The sequence below is a fragment of the Strongylocentrotus purpuratus genome, unplaced genomic scaffold, assembly GCF_000002235.5.
Source record: "Strongylocentrotus purpuratus isolate Spur 01 unplaced genomic scaffold, Spur_5.0 spur5_scaffold_14, whole genome shotgun sequence".
NCBI classification, from domain to species: Eukaryota; Metazoa; Echinodermata; class Echinoidea; order Camarodonta; family Strongylocentrotidae; genus Strongylocentrotus; species Strongylocentrotus purpuratus.
In genome coordinates, this window is record NW_022145599.1 from 36995093 (window position 1) to 37022255 (window position 27163).

At 35.9% G+C, this 27163-nt stretch overlaps 1 protein-coding gene across 2 annotated transcripts; it reads left to right on the plus strand.

Annotated features, from left to right (window-relative positions):
- Positions 1 to 590: 590 nt before the first annotated feature.
- LOC581449 (sorting nexin-29) lies at positions 591 to 25481 on the plus strand. Of its 2 annotated transcripts, none has more exons than XR_004064055.1 (19): positions 591 to 715; positions 2183 to 2392; positions 5366 to 5424; positions 7523 to 7697; positions 8937 to 9069; positions 13880 to 13994; positions 14518 to 15537; positions 15976 to 16075; positions 16474 to 16535; positions 16978 to 17041; positions 17578 to 17706; positions 18109 to 18197; positions 18799 to 18871; positions 19793 to 19996; positions 20409 to 20505; positions 20868 to 21008; positions 22312 to 22451; positions 22999 to 23189; positions 23366 to 23383. XR_004064055.1 is itself a non-coding variant. In XM_030984885.1 (19 exons), the coding sequence occupies exons 2-18, from the start codon at positions 2190 to 2192 to the stop codon at positions 23099 to 23101; spliced, it is 2907 nt and encodes a 968-aa protein (XP_030840745.1). In that variant the 5' UTR covers positions 591 to 715; positions 2183 to 2189; the 3' UTR covers positions 23102 to 23115; positions 23468 to 25481. The 2 variants fall into 2 exon arrangements, 1 of the variants encoding a protein (XP_030840745.1); XM_030984885.1 differs by lacking the exon at positions 23366 to 23383 and adding an exon at positions 23468 to 25481 and having other exon boundaries at positions 22999 to 23115.
- The last annotated feature ends 1682 nt before the right edge of the window (positions 25482 to 27163 follow it).

The following is a 27163-nucleotide window of genomic DNA, read 5'->3' on the forward strand; positions in this document are numbered from 1 at the left end:
CGGTAGGCCTATTTGGGCCCTATTTGGGCGATTAATGTAGCTAATATTTGAATTCTCAGATTTGTGACGGGTTTGACGTGTTCGTAGTAATTTTATTCATAGTGCTTTATGCTAAAATAGACTTTGATAATGAATTCATGCTATCCGTGTTTCTACCTAATATTTATGGAAATTCGATTTGTATCATACCAAATTCGATTAATCTGTATTTTAACTGTCTGGGGTAAAATAAGTTTCAACCTGACCATTAATTATTAGTTATAACCATCAAATTGTATTTCATTTTCAAAGCTCAAGTTATATAGTACCTTTCTGAGGATTAATAATCCTCTTCGTTTTCCTAAATCCTGATCACCTAAAAACGTCTTTAATTATCCATTAGGATATCTGCATTTATTTTCCCTCACATTTCCAGCATGAATATCGATTTAATAATTCATTAACTGCAAAGATAGAGGAGGAAACGACACAACAATGTATCATCCTAGTGTCATAGTACTTTGGAGTATAGCGGCGACCCACCCCCTCCCCCTGGCATGCATGCCCCCGAATATAATAAATAGATTTGTAATACTGTGCGAAATTTGGACGCTTAGAAGATACCATACAAAAAGGGGCCGTTCTGTGTTCAGTGAAGGTGTTGGTTGATCATCATTTGATGGAATTCTGCTGAATAAATATCGGGTTTTGAGGAACATTTGTAATATACAGATTCGTAAGTATGGTTCAAACATTCTTAATCTACGAGAAAATGGATATGTGAACATTCTTTTGAGAGAAATACCTTTGAATAAAGCAACAAACATGATGGTGATGAGTGACTGTGCACTGTGCGAGTCGGAGTGTGTCATGTCGTGCGCTATGTTGTGCCGGTGCCTGGGCTGTGGCTGCACCTTATTGCCTGTGACTGGTCTTTTCTTTTGTTTACATGTTGTGCAATTGTGCGGGACGGTGTGTCTTGCACACACAGACTTGTTTTTGATGTAACTCACACTCACAGTTATATGTATATTCTAGACTCTATTTGCTTGTTTAATGTGACTTGTACCCATTTGATGTGTCTGTGTCTTCTTCTGATAATACTCTGTAAAGAGGTCTGTACTCAAATAAGGAAGAAGAAGAACATGAGATTGAGAATTTAGAAAGTCAATTGAAAGTGATGAATAGCAATGCCCAGAGTCTAACAGTTAGAGCCGAGGTCTAGATCTAAATCTAGATCTAGAGTCTAGTCAATTTTTTTAGATTTAGACTATTCTAGGATATATAAATTAGAATTTTTGAAAATGAAATTGAACTTCAATGCTTTCTGACATGTTGTATGACTAGTATGTTATGTATTATTATTATTATTAGTATGAGTACTATTGATTATAGACTTATGCCATTATCATGACATAGCCATAGGAAACCACCATTTACTTCACACAGTAGCGCTTCATAGCGTCACACGCCATTGCCGATTGGCCTCCTTGCATGCATGCAAACAAACTATTGTTCACCAAAACCATGATATACAATGTAGCTGATTGAACTACTAAGCAAATTTCACTTTCAGTGATTTAACTTGGTCAGTAGGCGTGGTAGGCATGGTAGCTAGGTGTATGAAATGAGGTTAGGGCATGGCCATGGGGGGGGGGGGGGGGGGGGTTGGATGGGGACCTTAGTAATTAAGCTACCAGGTACACAAAATTTTTTTTTTAAACTCGTCAAAGGCTAGTAAAAGTCCTGTACTAGATCTGAGGAAATCTAGGAAAGTTTCTTCTTTTGTTGATCTTTCATTAGTTCTATGTTAAGAAAGCAGAATTTAAAAACATTTTTGATGACCATGTATTTGTGCGATAGAATGACAGGGTCCTTAACTTTTTATTTGATACTACATCTTTTTGAAAGAACTGTTCGAAAAAGAAATTTCAATTGTTTTTTTTTAATTTCGTGGGCAATGAAAGTGATCTAACAAAAGTTTAGGCTCTAAAAAAGAATACATGTTAAATATACCTTAAGAGGTTTCCTTCTTGAATCTACTCAGTCAATCCTATATTCCTATTGTTGTTAATTGGTACCAAGGCTATGTGCCATTCGGCATGTATACTAATATGAATTTCAGTCACCCTAGAGGGTCTATATCTAGAACATGTACATGAACTTTCTTTCTGTATTTGCACTCTGTCTACATGTATTTTAGTTTGACCATGGCTCAGCCAGCCTCTACTGATAGACAGCACCTCCTAGATCGTCTTCTTGATGCGGTCAAGCAATGTCAGGTGAGGTTTGGTGGACGTTCAGAGCTTGCCACGGATGCAGACAGTCGGGTTTCTTGTCTTTGTGCTCAGTATGAGGCGGTGCTACACCATGGACTCAAGAAGCCTTCTATCAACCCGCTCAGTGCTCTCCAGTAAGTACCTGGTCTTTGTTAGTGACTGCTAATCATGTTATTCAAAAGAATGGTTTGGAAAATCTTGCACTGACTGGAAGAGTCAAGGGGAGGAGGGGTAGGGGTAGAAGGAGGATTCTGTGGATGAGTAGCTTAAGGAGTGGGATTTCTGAAAGTGGAATTGATCTTAGGGAGAATGAATTACTTCATAGAATATGGGACAGAGAGTTGTTGCATTCCATTGTCACCAAAGTCTCAGGATATGGCACGTAAAGAAGAAGAAGAAGAATCTGTGTACATAAATTTCTACTAGTAAAAGGTTTGCCAATTGAAGATGTATGTGATCTTCATGTTTGGTTTCAGATGAGTGTTAACAATGTAGACAAGGCTCTTACAGGTACATGTATATTCCAAAATTTGAAGAGATAGGAGAGATCATCACCCATCAGTGAACGATGTCATTACAGAATTAGCTAAAAATCATGTAAAAAGTTGAATACAGTATACTCTTGAGGCCATAACTTTTTATAAGCAAATCACAAAGGAAAGTAGAATCAATTTATTTAATGTGACCACAAGATTTATCTATTTAAAGATTTATGTGTTTAAAGATTTGTTTTTTTTTGTATAACTAGTTCACAAAAGGAATGAATAAATTAATATAAATCTATTCTGTCACATTATTAAGACAATTGAGTTAAGCAGGTTTAACTCCCATTTTTGGTAGGTACTCCAACCTTTATACTGAGAACTTTTTAAATTCATAATTGTTTGGCTTTACCAAAACATATAATATTTCTCTGCAGTTGAACTACAATTTTTTTTAAATTCCATACTTTTATCATTGTTTATACAGCATTTCATTGCTTACATTTCTTTTAATCAGTATGACATTAACAGATCATGAATAAACACTTAGTTCCTTGTATATAACGTAATCCATACTTCTGTAAACTGAGAGAAAGACATGAAAATCATGTTCCCATACTCTACATGTACTGTATGATCTCTATACTATGCGAGGTAATTAATAACGATGCAAATCATGCAACTTCTATTTCCTTGTGACAGCATTCTTCATCAAAATCAACTAAAGAGAAATTTTCAATAAAGACAATTCGTCGCCTGGGTGGCAGAAGGGCGTTAGCTCGAATTTCAGGTCAAAAATGAAACATTTAGCAAAAGGGCGTTAGCACAAAATTACCACAAACTTTTATAAAACTGACTTATTTCTGAAGAAAAAAATTGTGGCCGTGTTCTACTATAACATTTATATTAGTCTTTTAAGTTTTAAACCAATTTTCCGGACAGAAAGCAGTTTAAATATAAAACAAGTTTTTAAATGCGAATAATTTGAAAAGTAGTTTTGGAGTTGCTAACGCCCTTCTGCCAGCAGGCCGATGAATTCATTAGTTAAATACTAATAGGAAATATTTTCACCTACCCGGTAAAACGCCTATTTGGATATTATATACCGTATTTGCCGGCGTAAAGGCCGCACCCCCGCATAGGCCGCACCCCCGGTTTTGTTGTTGTTTTGCTGCCAAAAACCCACGCGTGGAAGGACCTTCATTTAACATCGAGGTGCAGTTAAAGGCGCTGATTTGTGCTTGTAAACTTGTCACAAATAATAGTAACAATGTTGTTTTTAGAAGAATGTGTAAGATCATTAATGTGAATTAAAAACAATAAAGTACCTATGGTACCAGTGGTGTACCTTGTGGTACACCATTTGTTATAGAAAAAAATTTGAGGAACTATTATTATAAACTACATATTGAGATCTATTAGAATGATTACTTTCAAACCAAGATGACAGTCAAATTATAGTGTTGTTTAAGTTTCTGAGTGGTGAGTCAACACACTGATTACTGAGCTGGGAGACATTGCCAGGCATAGCGCCATAAATCGAAACTAAAAAAAAAAAAAAAAAAAAAAAAAAAAAAAAAAAAAAAAAATAGGCCGCACCCCGACTTTTTGATATTTTCTCTTCCAAAAATACTGCGGCCTATACGCCGGCAAATACCGTAAGTGCTAAAACACTCCAGCCGTACGCATGTACATGTATACTATTTTGTGACTTTTTCCTCAAGTAATTTTTTGTTTGTTCGGAAGAACCTACTGGTACATGTTTACATGGCAGATAGTACAATCATTAGCATTATTTTTTTTTCATTTTTATGTTTGCCTACTTACACAATGCTAGATATTTGTGGGAGTATTCAAACAAACAACTGTTACAGAGATAAAAAGTTGGCTCAAGGTTTGGAGCTGCCACTGTTTATTGCTTCTGTAAAGGGAGCTGTGTGTATTAAGCATTTACTGTTGAGTTGCATAGATTTAATTGGAACAAACCCTGAATTCTGAGAACCATCTAGCGTGATTCACAGACAATCTAATTGTTAGTCTATTTACTTCAGACTCCATGAAGTCTATTTTGACACCAGGCCATGGTTAATGCTTGTCGTTTGGCAGTTAAGATTAATCATCACTATTTCATGTTATCAACATAGTTCCACCATTCAGTTATGATTTGAATGTACAGAGCACACAGGTCAGGCAGCTGTATATTAGAAATAGATATATTTCAACAATTGTTTCAGTTGTGACATAGTTTGAGCTAAAGATGAAAATAATTAATAATACCACTTCAATATGCATTTATTTTCTTCCATCACAGACATATAATAGATTAATCTAACCTAGGATAATATAAGATCTAGCCAATTTTTTTTTGAAATTACATTTTTGTTGTTGAGTTAAACTATGATCTCATACAACATGAATTATGTTGTACTCTTTCAATAGATCTACAGTATGTTAATGCCAATTTTTTTTCAACATTCTGTCCAGTGATATCTAATTTTGTGTGAATATGTGCATGCAACAGAAATCTTATGTCAGCATGTACATATAAGGCTATGGGCAATTTATTTTTTACTTTATGATTAATGCTGTTACTTATTACCACTATTTATCTTTGACTACATACAGGCAGATGACTGGATTGACTATGCCCAATCTACCTCTCATCAAAACAGATGCAGAACCTGGTAAGAGCTAGATACCATCATCTTCATTCTTAATCCATTGCCTACTGGAACCGAGTGGTCCCTGTATTAAGCCTATGGGAACTACATAATTCAGTAGTCTACTGGTTAATAATAGGGACTTTTAGATTTACACAACGAGAGCGTGGACTGCCACGTGTGACATTGTGTTAAGGCACTGGGCCGTGCCCGGCAGTGCCTTAAAAGGATATCACATTACCTTAAAAGAGTGTCACACATGGCGGTCCACGTTCTCGTCGTGTAAATCTAAAAGTCCCTAATTACATGTAAAGAGCCACGGTACAGCTAGGAGATGTGTGGTGTCAAACTGTCCGATAGAAAGAACACAAGTGAGCTTTGGTTTGATCTGGAAGATACTGTGGTGGAAGTGGTAAAGAGAAGTGGATTGAGATGGATGGGTTGTGTGTTGAGAGGGGAAGATGATGATGGACCAGTGAAAAGAGTGTGGGATCTGGTAGTGGATGGTATAAGAGGGAAAGGAAGACTGAAGATTTCATGAAAAGATATGATGAAGAAAGAGATAAGAAGAAGTGTACGTGGGAGGGAGTGTCATCATGATGCGAAAGTCATTACCTGGTAATCCCTCGTAAGAGCAAAAATGCTGACTTAAATAAATGATGATGATGAAAATGATAAGATAGAAGTGTAGAATGTACATGTTAAATAATAAGAACAAAGAAAAACTATCAATGCACCGTTTTCTTTTGGATACATCATACTACTTGTAAATTCTACTAGTGCAATGTACAATTTAAAATGCATGAATTGTACACATGTAGACAATTATGTCCATTTCCTTGTTTAGAAAGACAATGTAACTTGAGGAGTACAAGTAATTCTTCAGGTAATTATTTAAAATTGTTTTTTAATAAAGACTTTCAGTTTCTGTACATTTACTCTTATGTCATACCGTACATGCACAGTGTATGTGCTTAAAGGCATGTTTCATTGGCATGAAGTGGTTTTGATGAGCTATTGAAGATTGGATGCTTTAAAGAGGGAAGGAGAGAGAGAGAGAGAGAGAGAGAGAGAGAGAGGGGGAGGGAGAGAGAGAGAAAGAGAAAGAGAGGGAGAGAGAGAGAGAAAGAGAAAGTAAATGGTGGGAATTAAATCCCAGTTGAGTGTTTTCACGTACATGTAGGCGTAATGAGTATCAAATTAATTTTTACTTTGTTTTATTATTGCTTTAACTGTAATAATGTAATTACTGTATAGCCTATTGTAAATCTTCAATAGGTATTCTCTATTTCACTATTCTTGTGCTTATGGTATCAATTCCACAATACCATTTCCGAGCTTTGTGCATGAATTAAAGGGAGTATCATTAGATACATGTGTAGATACATAATGTACAAACATTTTCATCATCTTTTCTTTTAAATTGCTCTCTGTGATAATGTGTGGCACAGACCTGAATAAATACAAATGTACTGTTACATGGTTATACATGTATGTAAATGGAACATTTTGACTTCAGCTTTGGTTAAATTAGTTTAATAAGTTACATAATATAATGCTTGTGTGCAAATACATGTAAGCATCAAGCAGTTCTAGATGGTGGTCTACAGGGAAAATAACTTCAGACCCTACACACTACACATGTAAATTAGATATAGGGCATGTATCTGCGAATTGTGAACCTTTGTGTCATGGCGCAGGAGACTATCCATACACCTTGCATCCACACACTTTAAATGTGAAACAAAACACCCTTGGAAGTGGGTTGAATTTATGAATTTTAGAAAGGCTGATTTTGGTTAAACCATGTTTCAAAATGCACCCTTTTGTGAGTTCACATATTTGAATTTACGATAAGGTAAGTACATATATGTCATGAATGCTAGATTCATGTTATAAACTAAATATATTTCAAGTCTGAATCTGGTCTGATACAAATCTTATGAAAGGCGCCTACAGTGTATATTATATGTGTAGCCTAAACACTTGAAACTGATATGTAAATACATATTTCCTTGTTGTTTGTTTTATTTGCAAATTTAACCACTCCATGTCATTTAAACAGGTGCCCTGAAAATTGTTCCAGCAAATAACTCTTCTATTTCAATTCACTATAATTCAGTTTACTGGCCCATAGTAAGAGATCAGCTGACGCCCCATGAGATCCAGCGGTATAGTGCCCTCAAGCATATAACCACCGATGCAGGGCGTGGTCGTGCATGGCTCCGAAGCACTCTCAATGAACACTCTCTGGAGAGATACATGCATATGATACTCAGTGCTACAGCTATCATCAAGTAAGTATTTTTCTTTGAGATGATAAAAGCATATCATCTGCTAAGAGAATGTACTTCTTGGCCTCTCTCTTTCCATTTAGTGTCGGTCTGATGGTCGTATCGTGTGTGCGGCTGGGCCGGTATACAGAAGTATCAAGCTATGTTTTTTAATGTTACACTAAAATGTAAAACCACAAGATTGTAAGTGTGAAACAATATGATTATTCATTATTTTTCTGCAAAACGATGAAACGCATATTTTGTAAATCATTGTGTTTTCTGACGAATAAAACTTATCAAGATAAATTTTAAAAAAGAAAAAGAAAATGCACGTTAGTGAACTCAAATCTTGGGGATGAATCTGACAGAGTTTAAATGTCATCCAGTAATTCTTGAACCATATGCCAAAAAGATTTTTTTTTCTTCAAATTATGTTTTGTTTTAAAGTAGAGCTTACTTTCCACTGCTGTATTATTGTCAGCTAGCAGGGTTCAAAATGTAATTTCAAACCAGACTAGCGCTAATCAATGCAAAAATGTACTAATAAATTATAAATCAAACAGTTTCTTTCTGTCTGCTTGACTTGTGAATAGGTAAAATGAGGAAAGGTGACATTGTGTATGCAGAATCACTAATTGATGTGGGATCAACCTTTTTTTAACTTTATTTCTGTCCCTGATTAAAATGTCATCTAGGCAGTTCTGCATGTATTATCCATACAGAGCTTTCAAAAATGAGGAGAGATCTACATTTGTAATGTTACATGTACATTGTACCAACCATAGGTCTGGAACTATTCTCTCTTCTTTGCTAAGTATCATTCATAACTTTATCTCAGTCTCTAATTATTCAGACAGTACTATGAACCTTGGTGTGAACTTCATCTCTATCTCTGATTATCATCTAGACAGTCCTTCATTGTTTGCTTTACATAGCCTTAAAGTTAGAGAGATCAACATGTGTAATGTTACATGCACCAACCATAGGTCTGGAACTATTCTCTCTTCTTTGCTAAGTATCATTCATAACTTTATCTCATTCTCTAATTATTCAGACAGTACTATGAACCTTGGTGTAAACTTCATCTCTATCTCTGATTACAATACCATCTAGACAGTACTTCATTATTTCCTTCAAGAGCCTTAAAATTAAAAGAGATCAACATTTGTAATGTTACATGCACCAACCATAGGTCTGGAAATATTCTCTCTTCCTTGATAAGTATCATTCATAACTTTATCTCTATCTTTGATTATCCAGACAGTACTATGAGCCGTGGGCTTTCTTACTAGATGAGGAGAGATCTACAATGCTGCCTACCATGGCTAGAGGTCTAGGATCTATTCTCTTTGCTATTAACATTGACAATCCAGAGCTAAACGGTACTAAGCAGGTAAGAGAGATTAACTTTTTAACTTCATCAGGGGGGTGTTTCACAAAGATGCTAAGTTGAACTTATCTCTATTAATGTTGGACTTGATTATGGAAAGCCGTTAGCATCTAGGAAAATATTTTGTAAAAGTTATTTTAAAAGGCATAGAATGTTGATTTGAATCATTCATATTTTCTATTATTAAAGAGGTTTCATGTTCTTGATGTGGAATTTATAAAAAAAAGCCTAAAATACTTTTCACCTTTGAATATATTTTATTTTAAGGCTACAAATGGCTCTCCATAGTGTTTAAGTCCAGAGTTAATTTTGACTTAGGATCTTTGTGAAACACCCTCAGGTTTCTTCTAGCTAGATGAGTATCTCTGTATACATGCCACAAGATACTTGCGTTACTGGTATACACTTTGTATTATCAGCCCAGACAAACATTAGCATGTACTTACACCCTGTACTGAAGAATTGCCATACTCTCACAGTTTTCAAGAGGTGTATGAAAACACATATTTTCTAATTTGTTGTAATATTCCTCTCTGTTTGTAATTAATGTAAGCTTTGTATGATAATGTTCTCTTTCTTTGTTTGTAAGTACATGTATTTCTTGTTGATGTGATTTGTATCTAACGAAAAGGCGCTTAATAAATGTAATATTATTATACAGTAGGTTTGCGGTTGCACCATGTGTGAGAGAGAGAGAGAGAGGTTTGAGGAGTCCTGAAAAGGACTCTGACTCTGTAATCTTTCATGGAGGAGTGTAGTCCTGAAAAGGACTGTTTGTTATCTTTCTTAGCATATAGTTCTCAGGAGAATTATAGCGCTTGGAGAGGATGAGTGGCTCGACGTTTCAAACAGGTTGACTATCCGTCGTCATATATTTTTTATTATCATTATTATTACTATTTGGGGGAATATGTACACTAAAAATAATTACATTCTCAACTCCTTTAACACTGATCTTCTTATCCCCAAAATGTTTGATACCTCAAGTTTGGTTTTAAATACAACGCTCTCTAAGTTTAGCATAGTAGGAGTTCACATTGCAAAGTGTGAAGCAAAGTAACATTTTGAACAATCTTGACCTTACCAAGCCATTAATTGAAATTTTTAAAAGGCTGTCCTATTCCTTAGCCATTCGTTACATTTATACAAGTACATTCCCTGTTTGTTTTCATACAGTGTTCAGCAATCATATTTTAATTTGATAGCAACTTAGCTTTGTTTATCATAGACAACCAATGATTGATGCTAGTATTGTCTCAAGAGTCTGTTGAAACCTGCAGCATGTACTGTAGATGTTTATGTAGTTTAATGAAGACTACATTTTAATTGACTCAGTAGAGATTTAGTTTCAGGAGCATCTGAGATGATTGCAGCAGTCTTTTTTTAGCTGACTCAGATCTAAAGTATACCTCATTGTCCATAGAGGTCTCATTAGTAATACCTTTAAGATTGATAACAAAATATCTCCCGGCAAGTTCGCTCTCAGTCAAAATCCTTGTTAGTTCCTCCCTTAATATCAGCAAATTACTATGGTGCAAGATCCTTTCAACTGGCAGCTGCAGAGTTATGGAATACATTACCTAGTCATCTTACAGCAGGTTGATACAGTAGAAAATTTCAAGAGGCTCTTAAAGACACGTTTGTTCATTTGTTAAATTAGTACAATGTTATGGCAAAGCAGTTATTCTTTCTCTTCTCTTCCCTCATGTCTGCTATTATCCCTTCTTTTCTTTTTTCTGAGCGCATAGGGACTTAAAATTATTTTTGTGATATGCGCTATATAAGAATGGTTTATTATTATTATTATTAAGATACATGTAGGACAAGTTCATGCTTGTATTTGGATACATGTATCTACATACAAGAATGTATATATAAGTCATTTTTGAAAAGCAACTCAGTTAGTTTTTCAAGTTTAACCAAATTTGTGTAATCATGCCTATCTCATGCTTACAATTCTTGTGTAGAAACTGTTGTTTTATTCATTAGAAAAAAATACCACAAAAGGAGGATACGAAAAGTGGTAAAAAGGAAATATTGAGAATTAAAGAAGGATGCTTAGGTAACCCTGGTAGAACTGTCTGTATCTCTTGTCATGTAATGAACCTTGCTCACACGTATTACTAGAAAGACAGGGTATTAGGATCAATATCACAGCTACAGTAAGTGGTGGTTAGATTAGACTTCAACCTCTTCAAGCCATACTGAAAGCTGTCTCTTCATTCTTAATGATATTTGCCAAGTGTCAATTGATTGCCCATCACATGAACACTTTACTTTACAAAGTACACAGGACTAGCTACTTCTAAAGCTACCTCACACACAAAAAAAAGTAATTTTTGGAGATTTGCTTTCAGTTGTGCCTCTCCAAAGCTTTGGAATAACTCATCCCCTCGACATCAAATACCCCTGTCTTCAATATATTGTTGAAGACGCGCTTGTTTTCAGGAGCTTTTTAATAGTTATGGGTTGTGTGTCTGTAAAAAAGTACTCTTAGGAGTTTAATTTAATTTTGTATTCACAGCGTGGAGCCCTCTACCCTTCCCTTAGCTCTCTCTCTCTCTATCTCTCTCTCTCTCTCTCTCTCATCTACATGTAGGTACATCCAGATACCGCTTTGATTTTAAGTGTAGGTTGTAGAATACTTCATGAAAAACATGTGCATGTACATTGTACCTTTAATCATGTACATTAGGCAATTTGGAAGTATCCCCTTACAAGTGCATCTATCTCCTGCCAAATAATAATCAGAAACTTGGCTTCGATGCTGTCATGCAATGTAATTTCATTAACAAATTTAATAACAGATCTATTGAAAAGTAAAAAACAAAATGCGTGATGCCAATGCAATATGTATATTTTGTGAAAATTTATCAAAAGACATGTAAAACTTTGTCTACTAGTTGTAGGAGACAAGAACAGTCATTGTTTGTATTAATGTGGCAGAGTGACCTAATTGCTATTCTTGTGGGAGGATCTCCATATTATTTTTGATCTCAACTTTCAAAATGACATAACTTTCTTATGCTTAGGCTGAAGTATCTCAATTTTTTATGAAGTTTTACTCCCCTCTGATTCTGGGAACGAAATTGAGTACCGGTACATGTGTTGACACAATGACTGACTTGACTATATAGAATGAAAGGAACTTTGGTTTGTTATGATTTCTTTCTCTGTAATGTTTGCCAAGTTATGTATGTCCTTGTGTTTTGGCATGACCTCTAGACATTTGGCTTCCTTCCCATCCATACTGTGTTATTTCCCATTCAGACATCATCTTACTACCCCTCCCCCTTTCTCTCTCTCTCTCACTCTCTCTCTCTCTCTCTCTCTCTCTCTCTCTATCTCTCTCTCTCTCTCTCTCCCCCTCTCTCTCTCCCTCTCTCTTTCTCTTTCTCTTTCTCTTTCTCTTTCTGTGTCTGATGGTTCATCTGTCTCTGTCTGATGGTTCATCTGTCTCTGTCTGTTTTTCTTTCTCCCAACTGATCTCTCTTTTCTCACTCAGTTCAATGTACATATATATTGTTTTTTTTTTAAATCCAGTTTGTTTCTTTCTCTCCCTTTCTATCTCTCTCTATTTCTTTCTCTCTCCCTTTCTTTCTCTCTCGTACCTACATACATCTAGAAACATTACTGTACACATGTACATGAACTTCATCTATCAGTTACTCTGACTTAAACAAATCTCTTTTGTGTTTTCTTTCTGTCACTCTTTCTCCAACATCTTATGTTTTCTTTCTTTTGTATCACCCATGCTGTCCCAGTAACTCCTCCCTCTCTAATATGATAGTTGTTTTGTGCATGTCCCATATCTTCATCTCTGAGACCCCTCTTTCCTCCTCACTCCGAGTCCAAGCTTCATATAGTTTATGCCTGTCCACAGATTATACTATTGTTTGTATACATGTATGAAACACATACAATACACTGTGCAGTTTGAACCTCTTTATAACCTTTGGCACAGTTTTAAAGCAAATATTGTGAATTGTAGAGTAAACAGTGTATATATACACACCCCCTAATGATATTACAGTTACATTGCAAATTATCTGTTCCTGTCTGTGAATGGTTTGCAAGCCATTCATGTAAATATTACATAGGGCGATTTAATTTATCGTATAGGACATGAAATCAATTTATCTCATGCTTGCATGAGAAATCTCTCGATATATGAATCTCCATTAGTCAATAGTCATATCAAGAGATTCTTCGCTTATAGAGGAAATATACATGTACAAGTGAGAAAAAGGATGTGTGTGGTAGGAATAGACACTTTGTACATAATTGCCCACAATAGTGTAGAGGTCAAGATACATCGTATGACATATTGAAATCAAATTCACCCATGAATTATTTGGGAATTCATAAGGTTGGGGCATCGTAATTGAAAGAGATGAAAGAGAGAAATAGAGAGAGGAGAAGAATAAAAAGACACTTAAGGGTCAATGAAGAATTTTTTTATTTTTTTATTTTATTTTTTTAAATTTTTTTTTTTGGGGGGGGGTTGGGTGGGGGTTATTTAACTATTTGTGTGACTAATTATCCAGTAATTATATATCGTCTGCTGAGAGCAAGAGGATCGTTAACTCAGATAAAATAGGAGTTACATGTAATGCCCTGCTAGCTCTTAGCAGATAATATAGTTCTTAATATTGTTATCTTGTTATTTGATTAAGCCATTATTATCTTGTAAAATTAGAATAGAAATCAATTGATATAATGAAATTGTCATAAGGCATATCAAAGCAGCATTTCTTAATTTGCAAGTCATCCTATTCTTTAATACTTGATTCTCCTATCTGTGGTTTATTAGCCTTCAGCGTTTGAGTCTCTCTCATCGTTCATCCAAGCTCCTGAGACGGTCCAGGCCCAGAACATACGGGACCAGGATCCAGAACCTGTCATAGTAGCAAGTGCTGCAACACAAGGTCTGTAGGACTAGACTAAGCAATCACTCTTAGAAGACATGGAGCGAATATATATAAATAATTGAATATGTTACCATAAGATAAACATGTAAAGTGATTGTGAGACAACAAAACAGCAGAAGGTAGCTGATATAACTGTTGTTCCTGTAATGTACATGGAGATTGTGATTTGAAGAGATAGGTTTTGTATTACTATTATTATTATCATTTGCGTGTGACTGAACACTAAAGTATGACTTTTGACCGCCATTTTGTCTTATGTCATGCATACAATGGCTATTATTGTGAATTCATCTCAAGGGACTTTTTTTCTGAATCTGAATCTGAAAACGAATGTAAAGGAATTGGGAATAACATATGATTGAACAAAAATATAATAGTTAGTCATTTGAATAAGCGCTGATACATGATCATGTATTTCCTTCTTCTCCTACTTGTATCTACTTTCACATAAGTTCTCAGTCATTGTTTTAAGATACATGCCTGATATTAGAAGTGATTGTTTTCTCTCTGTTGTTTTCAGGTCATAAGGAGAAGAAGAAGAAGAAAGGCAAGAAGAAAGGCTCCGTCTCTATCGTATCATTCAATGACAATCAAGGAACATCATCATCATCATCATCATCAGTACTAGTAGGATCTCCATCATTTAAAGTCAACCTGGTTGATACAGGACGCAATGATTCAGTAGAATCACACGATAGTTCACAAGATTTTGCCCCAAGTAGTGATCTAGGACGGTTCTCAGCGCTAGGAGTAGGAAGCTCTAGTCTCAGTAGTGGAAGCTCATCTATGTCCGGTGCTATTGAAAGTAGTTCATCTTCACTGAGATCTGATAAAGAGACAGAATCTGCTCGTAGTAGTGGTGGAAGATTAACTGACTCGTTAGCCGTACAACCCGCTGGAGGGCAGACACCGGTAGTTAGGAGTGATGTTAATGATAATGAAGTAGATATATCCAGGGACCATTCGTCAACATCTGAAGACTTCCCGGTGTCCTTTCCTGCGACCACGCCCCCTTCCACTCCTCAAGATGTGTCTCATCTTGATCAATACCAGAGAATACGCAACTCAATGAAGAATCATGAGATGGAGATCACTCGTCAACAGAGGGCGCTTGTCAATGGTAGCGTCACATCCAATGGAGGGGGCGGGGATCCAGCACTCCATTCACGGGAGCTCTACTCCTCATTCCCGGCCAAAACCCCACCCTCGACCCCACTAGAAACATCCACGCTAGCACAGTACGAGAAGTTACGGAACTCTGTTGATGCGACGGAAGTCAGCGATCAGTTGCGTCAGGATATCACCATCTCCACTCCGGAAGGTACAACAACCAGGAGTATATATGATACATTTGGAGCTGGAGAGAGACTGTCAAACGGAGATGGTGATGTTGATCATGCGAATGCTGATGAGGAGTCTTCAACATCTACCAAGAGAGCTAGTGTAGAATCAATGGATAGGATGAGTCCTGCGTTGAGTAAAGGAAGCTTCCATCTACTTGGTGAGGAGTCTGATGAGGCCATGTTTCCTGTCGCACAAGGTATGTTCTCCTGCAGGTTGATTGATTGGTTCTTCAATGTTAAGTTTAGGTTATCATATGGCAAGGGAAAGGTACACTGTCCCATGCATTACCATGTATTAAAGCCCGTCTGCACTAGTTTGTCCAGGGGGATTAGACCTCCCTGCAAGGTCACTGACAGGTGGTTATCTCATCAAATCAGCTCTCAATTAACATAAGAAAAAGGGGATCATGTGGGACCAACAGGCACCGATTTGGCATTGTTTTCTGTATAGAGGGCGCAAGTAGCTACAAGTAGTACAGTAGGGCTTTAATGAAATTTTGTGATAAGAGATCCATCTATTTGTTTTTATTGCTATTTAGCTGAGAGGGGTGAGTGGCTTAGTTTAGGTTATTTTGGTTTACTGTATATCAAGGTAAAGAACAAGTATTTTATTTGTTGTTATTATCGTTGTCTAGATGAGATGCAGTCTAATGATTCCAGTGTGTTAACGTTCGGTGCTGAGACAGAGAATGCTGCGTTGGGTCTAGCTATGGCACAGAAAGGTCTCACAGACAGGTAGGAATTGTATATATCCTGTGACCATTGAATAGCAAGCTAGACAATCTTCTAACATGTCATGTATAAAACCTTTAAATTTTAAAACACAATTGTGAATATTGTCTGCAGAATTAATACCTTTCTTGCTTTAATAAAGCAGACAATATAATCAGATTTATATATGTTCATCTGCACCTACACCTGTATGTGTACATGTATATGTATATTCAACACTTGCTATATCAATAGTAGATATTCAGCTACAAACATGAATGTTTTGGAGCGTTAAATGTAGTTATATGTATTGTTTTGTTGCTTAAATATATTACATTCAAGATTTATTTCTGTTTTACTTTTTCAGAGCGGCACTGATTATTTTTGTTATTTACAATGTTAATTTTTTTTTTATATTGAAGCTCTTTGGGAGAACTTGGTAGAACAGAAGAGACAGAGAGACTTGCATCTGACATGTCTACAGGTAATTGAATCCTTCTCCCCCTTCTTTCTATATCTCTCCCCCCCCCCCCCCCCCCTCTTTCCCTCTCTCTCTTTCTCTGTCTGTCTGTATGTCTGTCTGCCTCAATCAATGTTAATTTGCTGTTCTTACATATGGTATTCATCACAAGTTATACGTAGGCTTTTTCTTTTTTGGCGCAATTAAAACATTTGAAATGAACAAAGCCTTGTACAATGTACATCTAATATATGACAGGTCGTTTATTTTGTTCTGTAAAGATCAAAATCTTGCACGAATGACTGACTTACATTATTGATATATATCGCTATACAAATAATCTATGTAGCATGCTCATAAAGGGAAAGACAAGTGTATTGATGATCTTGTACATTTTCTTTTTTAAAACATCAGTAAAATAAAAACATCAACAGATGTATTGATATGATTGCTTGCTTCCAAACAGATGACCTGAGGCAAGCACTTCTTGCTACTATGAATCGTAATGATGATCTACAAGAGAAAAACAGGTAAGTTGACTGTTATTTAAAGGCCATCTGTAGTAGTTTTGCCAGGGGGGATTAGACCACCCTGCAAGTTCACTGACAGATGGTTATCTCATCAAATCAGCTCTCAATCAGCATAATAAAAAGAGGGTCATAGGGGACTAACAGGCACCGATTAGGCATTGTTTGCTATATAGAGAGCGCAAGTAACTATAAGTAGTGCAGTGGGGCTTTAAAGCTTCAAAGACTTAAAGTCTCTGTAAAAGGGAGCTGCATATATAGTCTGCTCTGTAATATAGTTTTGAAAGGTAATTAGTTGTTCAATTCATAATCGTACATGTATGTACATTTATTTACTTGATAATCTGCATCACAAACACATGCAGAAATATGAAATTGTTCTTTACATATAATATTATATATATGTATTTATTTGTAGGACATATTCTGTGTATAATGTGAAACCCTATTTACAGGTTGCTGATACCTCAAATTACTTGCATCTGTTAAATCTTGTAGAAAGAATTCATGTATAAAATAAACTTATGGTCATGTTACAGATCACTGCGTGCTCTGTTAGACAGTGAGATGGAACACTCAGCATCTCTTAGAGGTCAACTAGAGGAACTAAGGGTCAAAAGTCATGACTCGCAGGATAAGTTAGACTCACAAGTACAGGCTCTTACAAGGTATTTCAGATACAACACATTATATCTTTACATAAGGAAGTATGAAAGATGAATGTAAGCTTTGTAATCTTTAAGATCAAGTACAGTTAATTATAATGAAAGAACTTGTCTTTTAAAAAGGTTGATATTTTTTTATGTTAATTAACAGTATGGTAAGTTAGATTTTAGAGAAATGATTTAATCCTAAGGCTTGTTTTTCCATGTTGACATTGATTGCCGGTTCTATGGTATACTGTGGAATGTAATATCTTGTCAATCCATGCCTTGATAATGTATTGTGAATAATCTATATAATTCTGTAATGCCTAAGTGGAAATGCCTTAATGCTACTGCATGATAATCTGTTAGCAAAATGATGATGGCAATTTTTAATCCGATTCTTTTGATGATTTGATCTAACAGGGAAAATGAATTACTGAAGAATCAATTGAAGAAGTATGTAGCTGCAGTTCAGATGCTGAGAAGAGAAGGATCTATGGGAGCTATAGAAGGTAGATTTTTATTCACTGATTGGTCAAAACTATATCACATGACAAGGAGCATCTCGATCTATCATTGCGTCTGAGGGTCAAATGAGAGAATGCCAAAACCCTGTGATAGTACGCTTAACCCCTCCGTGACTTTTGTACACACACACACAGAGCATGTATGATCCGGTACTGGTTCATGTAAAAATGCTTGCAAGTCAAATAGAGGGTTTGTAAAACTGAAAATTTGAAATAAAATATTTGAGTATTATGGATATGTTTTCAGTGCCTGCAAAGACTTCTATGCTACATGTATAAATCCCGAGTGAATAATTCCATTCTCATTTGCAGGATTGAAGATATGAATTGAGCAAAAATAGGGCTGTATGTACGGTACTTTAATTTGGCTTTATATCTCAGTTTCACTCCAAGCTTCTATTGCTTTAAGTAGAATTTCTTCAAGTATGAGGGAACAACAGCTGTTTGCATGCATTCCAAAGACCATATTTGTCATACATGTTGATGCTTGCTTCGTCCTGCTACAGCCAGTGTGTGAGTTTGTTTGATGTAACCTTGAATAGGATTGAGAACTATTTCCTGTTTACCTCATCTTGATTCCTTTCAGGTTTACCTGGCATCAGACCGGAAGATATTCAACCAGCGATACCGGAACCTAAGGAAGGTCTTATAGATTACAGGTATGACACTTACTTTTGTAATAGAGGCTATTAAAGTGGTAACTTATTATCTCATCAAAAGATAAATGATTTTAAACGCTGCTATTTGTGAATTATTATAACAACAAAGTACTGTGTATGAAGCATGTCTTGAGTGATAACAACATACTGTTGTGAACCACAGCATATGATTCATTTTCTTCCTGTCAATATGATTAAGTTGAGCAGGTTATGCGCTGATTTAAGTCAATGTTGAGAGTAAAGTGACAGAAGTTGGAAGCTGCGTCTTGGAAAAGTTATGACGTTATGCATGATAAGACATTACATTTGATAGTAAATTTTAAGAGTCCATGCTCAATCTGCCAACACGACTACACAGATCTAAATATGTACATAAACATGTGAAATTATATCAACTCAAATGCAAATTCTGAAGAAATATAGGACTTGGTAAATGAGGATTGATGTCCTGTTCCTTTGTACCGTCCCTTGAATCAGTCTCAACTACGTGACCGTGTGGTTCCAAGTCATCTATTGTTGAGCTAGCTATTGTACTTAATATTTAGATATTTGAATCGGTCATTATCAGCCCTGGTCATTATTACGTCATTATTTGTAGAAGTGTCGTAGTCTAGTGGTTTAAGCACTTGACTTGAAATACAAAGGTCATGGTTCGATCCCTGGCATGGCACTAATGTCCTTTGGCAAGGCATTAATCTACATTTGCCACACTCAATCCAGGTGAGGTAAATGAGTAACTGGCAGGAATTGATTCCTTGAAATGCTAGAGCACTGTAATGGTAGCTAAGCTAAAGCCAGGGTAATAATCAAATAGCGTGCCTCGGAATAGAATTAACTAGATAGATGGCGCTATACAAATGCCTATTATTATTATTATTAATATGTTTACATTCCCCTGTTTTCTGTATTCCATCCATCTAGCGAGCAAGCACAGCAGTATGAACACAAGTTAATACAGGTTGCTGAGATGCACGGTGAGCTGATGGAATTCAATGACTATCTAACCAGACAGCTCAAGGCTAAAGATTATCTTATCAAGACGTTAAGAGATGAATTGGTTGACCTTAGAGGACCTCTACCAGAAGATAGATCAGACTCCGAGCTTAACTCGCCAGATTCAGAAACGTAAGTCTTATCTCTTCTATCAAAAATTGTGTCAAAAAACGCTTGCTTACAAAAAATTTTATCACCTGACAAAGTGTTGCAGTGGCACACGAAACGTTGTGATCTTTTATCCCTTGTTGACCATACATTGCGAGTCAAAGGAATGTCACAAGCGATATCATTTTTGATAATAATTGTGATGACAAAAATAATAAATGGCATGCGGGTTGTGCTGTGAATAATGCATTTGTCAGTATTATTTAAAGTACAAGAGTTATTTTCATTTTACCCGCATGTGTTACTTAGCTGATGTTTTCATTATCATTGAATCCCTAAATATATTTCCATCAAACATGTGTAATGGACTGTGGTGTATATAAATGTTGAACTTCATTGATTAGCCCCTTATTGTGCTCTCCCTCTCATTCTGTAGAGCGTCGTTAGCTCCAGCAACCAGAGCTCTTATCAATCTATGGATACCATCAGCTTTCTTGAGAGGGAAGGGTAAAGATGCGTTCCACGTATACCAGGTAGGTCTCCATCTATCCCTCCTCCCTCCTCCCTCCTCCCTCCTTCCTGCTCACCTCTCATCCCTCTTTCTTCACCCCTCAAGCACACCCCTCCCTCTGTAAAGCCTTGTTAGCTTAGCTCTATTTTGTGGGTCTGTGATTTCTATGTGAACCTCTGAGGTGGTTGTAAGGGGAGCTGTTGGAGTAAGAAGAATTCATACCTAAGACCTTAAATTTTTCTTGATCTGTGTTCCTTTCAGTTATCTACTCTTAAATTTATGAAAAAATGCTGGATAGCACAGCAAAATATCTTGATACAAATAGAAAATTTTATTTCAGTTGTCTTTTTACTTCCATTACCGTTTAACTCTTCTCCTTGACAGATCTACATACGTATCCGAGATGATGAATGGAATGTTTATCGTCGGTACTCTCAGTTCAGAGAGCTCCATATCAAGATGAAGAAATCTAATGCTGTCATCAACACGTTTGAATTCCCTCCAAAGAAGGCCGTCGGTAACAAGGTAGGCTCATCTTCCATTTCCTCTTCTTCTTCCAGTTAAGTACAGACCGCCGTTGGCTTATTATTGTACTTGTGCTTGTCGAGTGCCCAAATGAATAGTGCAAGTATAAATCTCACATTGAAGCTATTTTAAAAGTAACTTGAAGAAACAGGTCATTCATACTTGTAGGATGGTTTCGTATAGACTGAAACCATATTAACTGATTCCACAATAAAGCACTATTTTCACTATAGATTTGATTGTAGAAATAGTGCGAGATAGGCCTTGGCTCAATACCCATTATGTTTGCTGCCATATACCATGTCAAAGGGTAAGGGTTAATCTAGGCATTTATAGAGTTATATGAATAACATACAAGAAGCCATCATCATCATCACCATAAAAAGATAGAAGCAACATAAATGTCATCCTCCTCAATTTGTCATAAACACCAAAGCTTTAATTACAAGAAATAGAAAACTAGTAATGGGCTCTCCATGTGGTTGTAGAACCTTTCCATGATGCTCGTTTTCTATCATTTGTGATTAATGAGAGAATTGAGGATTTATATTTTGTTGGTCTGTACTCTTAAAGGAACTAATATTACAAATGTGGCTCATTTAAAGAGAAGGTTGAGTTCTGGAAAGAGGTAAAAAATAATTTGTGAGAGTTATCACTGTTATTACGCAAGGGTGGAAGAACATCAGATTAAACATGTTCCCTGAAAAGCATGGCTCTTCAAATGCCTTCATATTCTAAATATGACATGAAACATCGTAAAAATCTGGATAGGATTTTTTTGCCATGTGTTTGTGTGGTCCCATATACAGCATTCTGTGTACAGTGCTTGCAACTTTGCCAAGATTTGGCCAAATTTCTGATCATTTTGATGATTCCAGAACCTTGCAATACACACGAATACTTATATACTAGATGATCAACCTTTTCTGATAGATTCCACACCGTTTCTTTCACAATGCAATCACATGACCAGAACTCAACTTTATCTTTAAACATTAATCTGGTACACCACTGTTTCAGGGTTCGTCTAAATGTTCTATTTTAACCAACATGATGAGATTGTATGAAATATGCTTTGGTGGCTTGTGGCAACTACGTTGCAGTCAATAACTCCCGAACCCAAACTATTCCTACCCCAACCCCTTAAGTTAACCCTTACCCAAACCCCATTTGCAAGGCCCAATTCTATTTCTATAACAAAACATAGCTCAGAGGTAATGTTGCCTGAGTAAATATCAAGAAAAGGATCACCAATTGTTCATGTCGTGAGCTTTAGTCAAGTTTTTGTTGTTTGATTCAATAGGATACAAAGTTTGTTGAAGAAAGGCGGAAAAGGTTACAGCACTATCTGAGACTGGTTATCAATTTCTGCGTTCAGAACTCCCTTGAGCTTACAGAGACACCTAGCAAAGAAACCCTCATATCATTGATACCATTCTTTGGGTGAGTATAGACTTGTGTTCAGAATTGTCAGTAGTCAACAGATGTACAGAGCAATACAATACCAGTCTCTATGATATGAATTGATAAGGAAATCCAACAGAAAGATTCTTTACACACTTTTGCAACTCTCCATCATCTTATTCTACTTTATAGTAGCTTTTCCGTATGAAAATATGGTTATTGTAAAGAATGACTCTATCCCCTGACTTTCAGTCTTGACATGGCGAGGTTACATCCTTGCCCTTTGCTTATTAGCTTTGAGTCAATAAACTCTTGACTCAGGTGCAGAAAATGGGACACCAGTTATTAAGAAAGTCCTTGTAAGCTTTGAGCGCAATTTGGCAACTCAACATATGTCAGGGCTTTAGTGATTAGTCTTTCCTTTGAATTGCTTTTTAGATGAGTGTCAACACACATCAGTGATTTCTTCAGTGTAGAAGGATCTGAATGTGCTGTTTTTTTCTAAACTTGTAGGAAGAAAATTATTGAATGATTTTGATGAGTAGGGTCCTTGTTACTATTCATGCATTCTCTTGTTGCATTGCAGGGATACTATGGTGAGGAAACAGAGTAAAGGCAGTGGGGGTAACAAACCAAGACTGATGGCTGGTAGGAGGGGTAATGAGACACCCAGCTATGAGGGACTCTAGGGTGCAGAGTAAAGGCAGAGGGGGTAACAAACCAAGACTGATGGCTGGTAGGAGGGGTAATGAGACACCCAGCTATGAGGGACACTAGGTAGCCGAGCTAAGGCAGTGGGGGTAACAAACCAAGACTGATAGCTGGTAGGAGGGGTAATGAGACACCCAGCTATGAGGGACTCTAGGGAGCTGAGCTAAGGCAGTTGGGGTAACAAACCAAGACTGATGGCTGGTAGGAGGGGTAATGATACACCCAGCTATGAAGGACTCTAGGGTGCAGAGTAAAGACAGTGGGGGTAACAAACCAAGACTGATGGCCGGTAGGAGGGGTAATGAGACACCCAGATATGAGGGACTCTAGGGTGCGGAGTAAAGGCAGTGGGGGTAACAAACCAAGACTAATGGTTGGTAGGAAGTTACAGTCAAGGATGTTGGTAGTCAAGGGTGGTGGTAGATACAAGATGATGTAGCCAAAGAATGATCAGACATGTATTCGTTGATGGTAGCTGAAAGGATGGATCAAACAAGGAGAAAAACAAATTCAGGTATTAATTTTATACCGGGCATGATGTAATTTCTGCTGAAGAAGACCATTTCAAAATGGAACAGAGGGTGAGAGATTTGGATGTTACAATATACCGGTGGAGAGGGGGTTTGGATTTTGATGGAGAGTGGGGCAAGGACGAGATTAAATTAAATAAAGGGGAAATATGAAAGGAATGAAGGAAGGTTATATTGGGTTACTAATCTTCAGCTAAACCTTTACTTAGAGATAATTCATGAAGCTCTATCAGGCGAAAGGACAATTTTTATAATTAACACTTGTAGGGCTGAAATTTACAGGTTTTAATTATGATGTGTTGATTTTTATTTAAAGTACTGAGCTGGAATGATTTCATTGCTGTCCGATATAAGAAGCAATTGTGATGAAACATTGTAAACTCTTATTTTGCTTCCATGTAAAACAAGGAGAAGAGGACAAAAGATGTAAGAAATCATGTGTGTTGGTCTTCAATGTGACTTTGAAAGATAACAAGATCCATGCAGTATTCAAAATCATGTGACCAAGTTAGATAACTTAGCAATCTTGTAATGTTAATTATGCATCAAGTGGTACATGTATCTATAATTCATGATTCTTTTAACTAAACTTTCTTGTGAATCTTCTAGAACTAAACTCTGTGATGTAAGATTGAGTTTTATCAATCATTTTACATTTCTGTTTAGTGCATGTAGGTAGTCGCTTTGTTCTTCATAGCTATTTGATTTTAAAGAAAAATGCATATATATTTGCTACAGATTTCAATTTATTAAGATTTTTTTGTTTCCAATTCATTTACTTGATTCTTTGGTCATTGTTCCCTTATTTTTGCAAAGCTATTTGATAGGTGCTTTATTACCTTTCATCATGCACGATGGACATGCAGTGCTTGCCCAAGTTTGATTCACTGGATGTGTAGGGTTTAGGAGGGGTGATGTAAATCATGACATGCTTTGATGAATTCATACTGTGACTGATTTTGTATCAGTCTTTTGCTTCGTGGAGTAACCATTATGTTTGTTAGCTTAATCAGTAAACCAAATTATAACACACACAGCTTCTATTCTGAAAAACTTGAACTTGTCAGCATATTATGTATTTTTCCAACATCAATTTTACTTCCAAAATTGGGAAGATGATAAAATGTTTCTATCTACCAGTAAATGTATAATGATATATCACATTGATTTATCTGTTTGTATATGTTGCAAATAGGGAATATTTTATTTGCTTTCTATGCAAGAAGCGATATACAAGCTTTTGGCACCCCGAAAATGCTGCAGTTGCCTTGCCTACATAACTTATTTCAAAAGAAATTATCCAGCTATAGATCATCTTGGAAATAGTACACAGAACCGCCTCAAAGTGGTTATTGATGCATTAGACATACAGATTTAGAGTGTGTATACAATAGATATGGCTATTTATTATTAAGAAGTAATTTTAATAAATTTAAAAACAACTGTTAGATCAGGGTTTATTTTTTTCTTAACCATGTGTAATTGCTAAAAGATTTCTGTACGAGATTTCTTATCCAGTTGGATAGACAAATGCAGTCCATACATTTTATGTGGTATTTATCACATACATGATTATCAATTATTTGGTTTTAAAAAATAATTTATTAAAAGAGAAAAGGGCTTGTAGTGATGATAATGTTTCACAGGCACCAGTATACTTACATGCACAACAAAATATGAGATATCTTTTATATTTGGTTGATTTTGATAAACGGTGCATTAATGGAATCAATTATAATGGCAGTATTGAATAATGATAGCAACCATGGACAATATGTTAACTTAGCTTGGGTGCAGTGCAATGCCAGTGTGTAGTGCATAAATAAATAAAAAATAAAAAAAATCCCTTCTCGATGGTCAGTTATATGTTTAGGGATTTAAAGAGAAGGTTGAGTTCTGGGGAGAGGGGAACAATAATTTGTGAGTGTTATCTTTGTTATTATGCAAGTGTGGAAGAACATCAGAGTAAACATTTTGGTGTACAGTGCTTGTTACTTTACCAAGATTGGGCCAATTTTCTTATCATTTTGATGACTCCAGAACCCTGCAGTACACACCAATACTTACATGCTACATGATCAACCTTTTCTGATCCATTCCACACCTTTTATTTCACAATGCAATCACATGACCAGAACTCAACTTTATCTTTAAAGATGATGAATGAATTGTTTAATTATTGTTTAAGAAAAAGTGACAATACTACTTAAGGAAGCATCACTTGCAAATACTAAGTATATACCAGTACTTTAGTATCTATGACCGAGGATTTAAAATTGACTTGCTCTTTTTGTAAGAAAGAAATCATGAAACACAGATGAATCACTTTGGTGGAAATGATTATGATTAAGTTACTGCTAAGATTTGAATGTAAGAATGTCACTTGACTTAAATAATGATTCAAGAATGTTCAGATTAGAATTATAAAAGAAGGTCTTACATGCTTGAGTTTATAAAACATGAAATCAGGTATTTGATAATAATAACAAGATGTAGAGGTGTCGTGGTCTAGTGGATATGTCACCAGACTGTGGTTCACATGGTTCGCGGTTCAAGTACCGCCGCGGCATTTATGTCCTTTGGCAAGACAAGAATCTACATTTGCCACTCTCCACCCAGGTGAAGAAAATGGGTAACGGGATAGGAAGAAATTCATTGAATGCTTTAAGTAATATCAAATCTTATTAGTTGTAATGATAAATGAATACGCACATCACTGTCCCAGTAAAAAAAAACTCTGCATTATCTGCTATGATCTATTATGTGATTTTTCTTTTGGTTTATATTTTATTTTATACAGAAATGTAATCCTGGAACTGTTATCTGATGAAACACCTTTAAGATGTTTGATTTATCTATCAATTCCCTTAGTATATACCACATACCATTGACTGTGCTTTGTTTTGAAAGCTTGCAGATGGTACTAAAGACGGTTGTCTATTCTCAATATCTCTGATAGATTAGGCATTTGCATTTGATACATCATTCTAAATTATATAGGACAATATGAAATTAACTCTTTTTTTTCTATATACTAGTGTGGTATATATTTTTTATTATGGTAAATGTACCCGTGAAATGTTCAGTTTTGTATGGAGTTACATATGTTTATTTCATTTTCAAGTACCATATGTTTTTAACAATATCTTCAGAAGTTATTGTACATTACAAGAATTTGTAAATAAGTGTCCAGTTTATAAAATGCTACATGTATCATGTGTGAAATTATATTGAGTATTGTAACCTCATAATACTCTTGTGCTAGAAAAGTTGTGAGTGTGTAACAACCATATGAATATTATGATGTAACTTAATCTAACATGCAAAACAAACAAAGATGTCTATTTGAATGATTGTCTTCATTGTATTCATAGGAATAAGATGTGTTATATTGGATATGATAGTATGATGGAAATGAATATCTTGATATTATGGAGAAGCATTGGTTGTGATGTGATGATGACAGTAGTGGCGATGATGATTATGACGGTGGTGTGATGACGATTATAA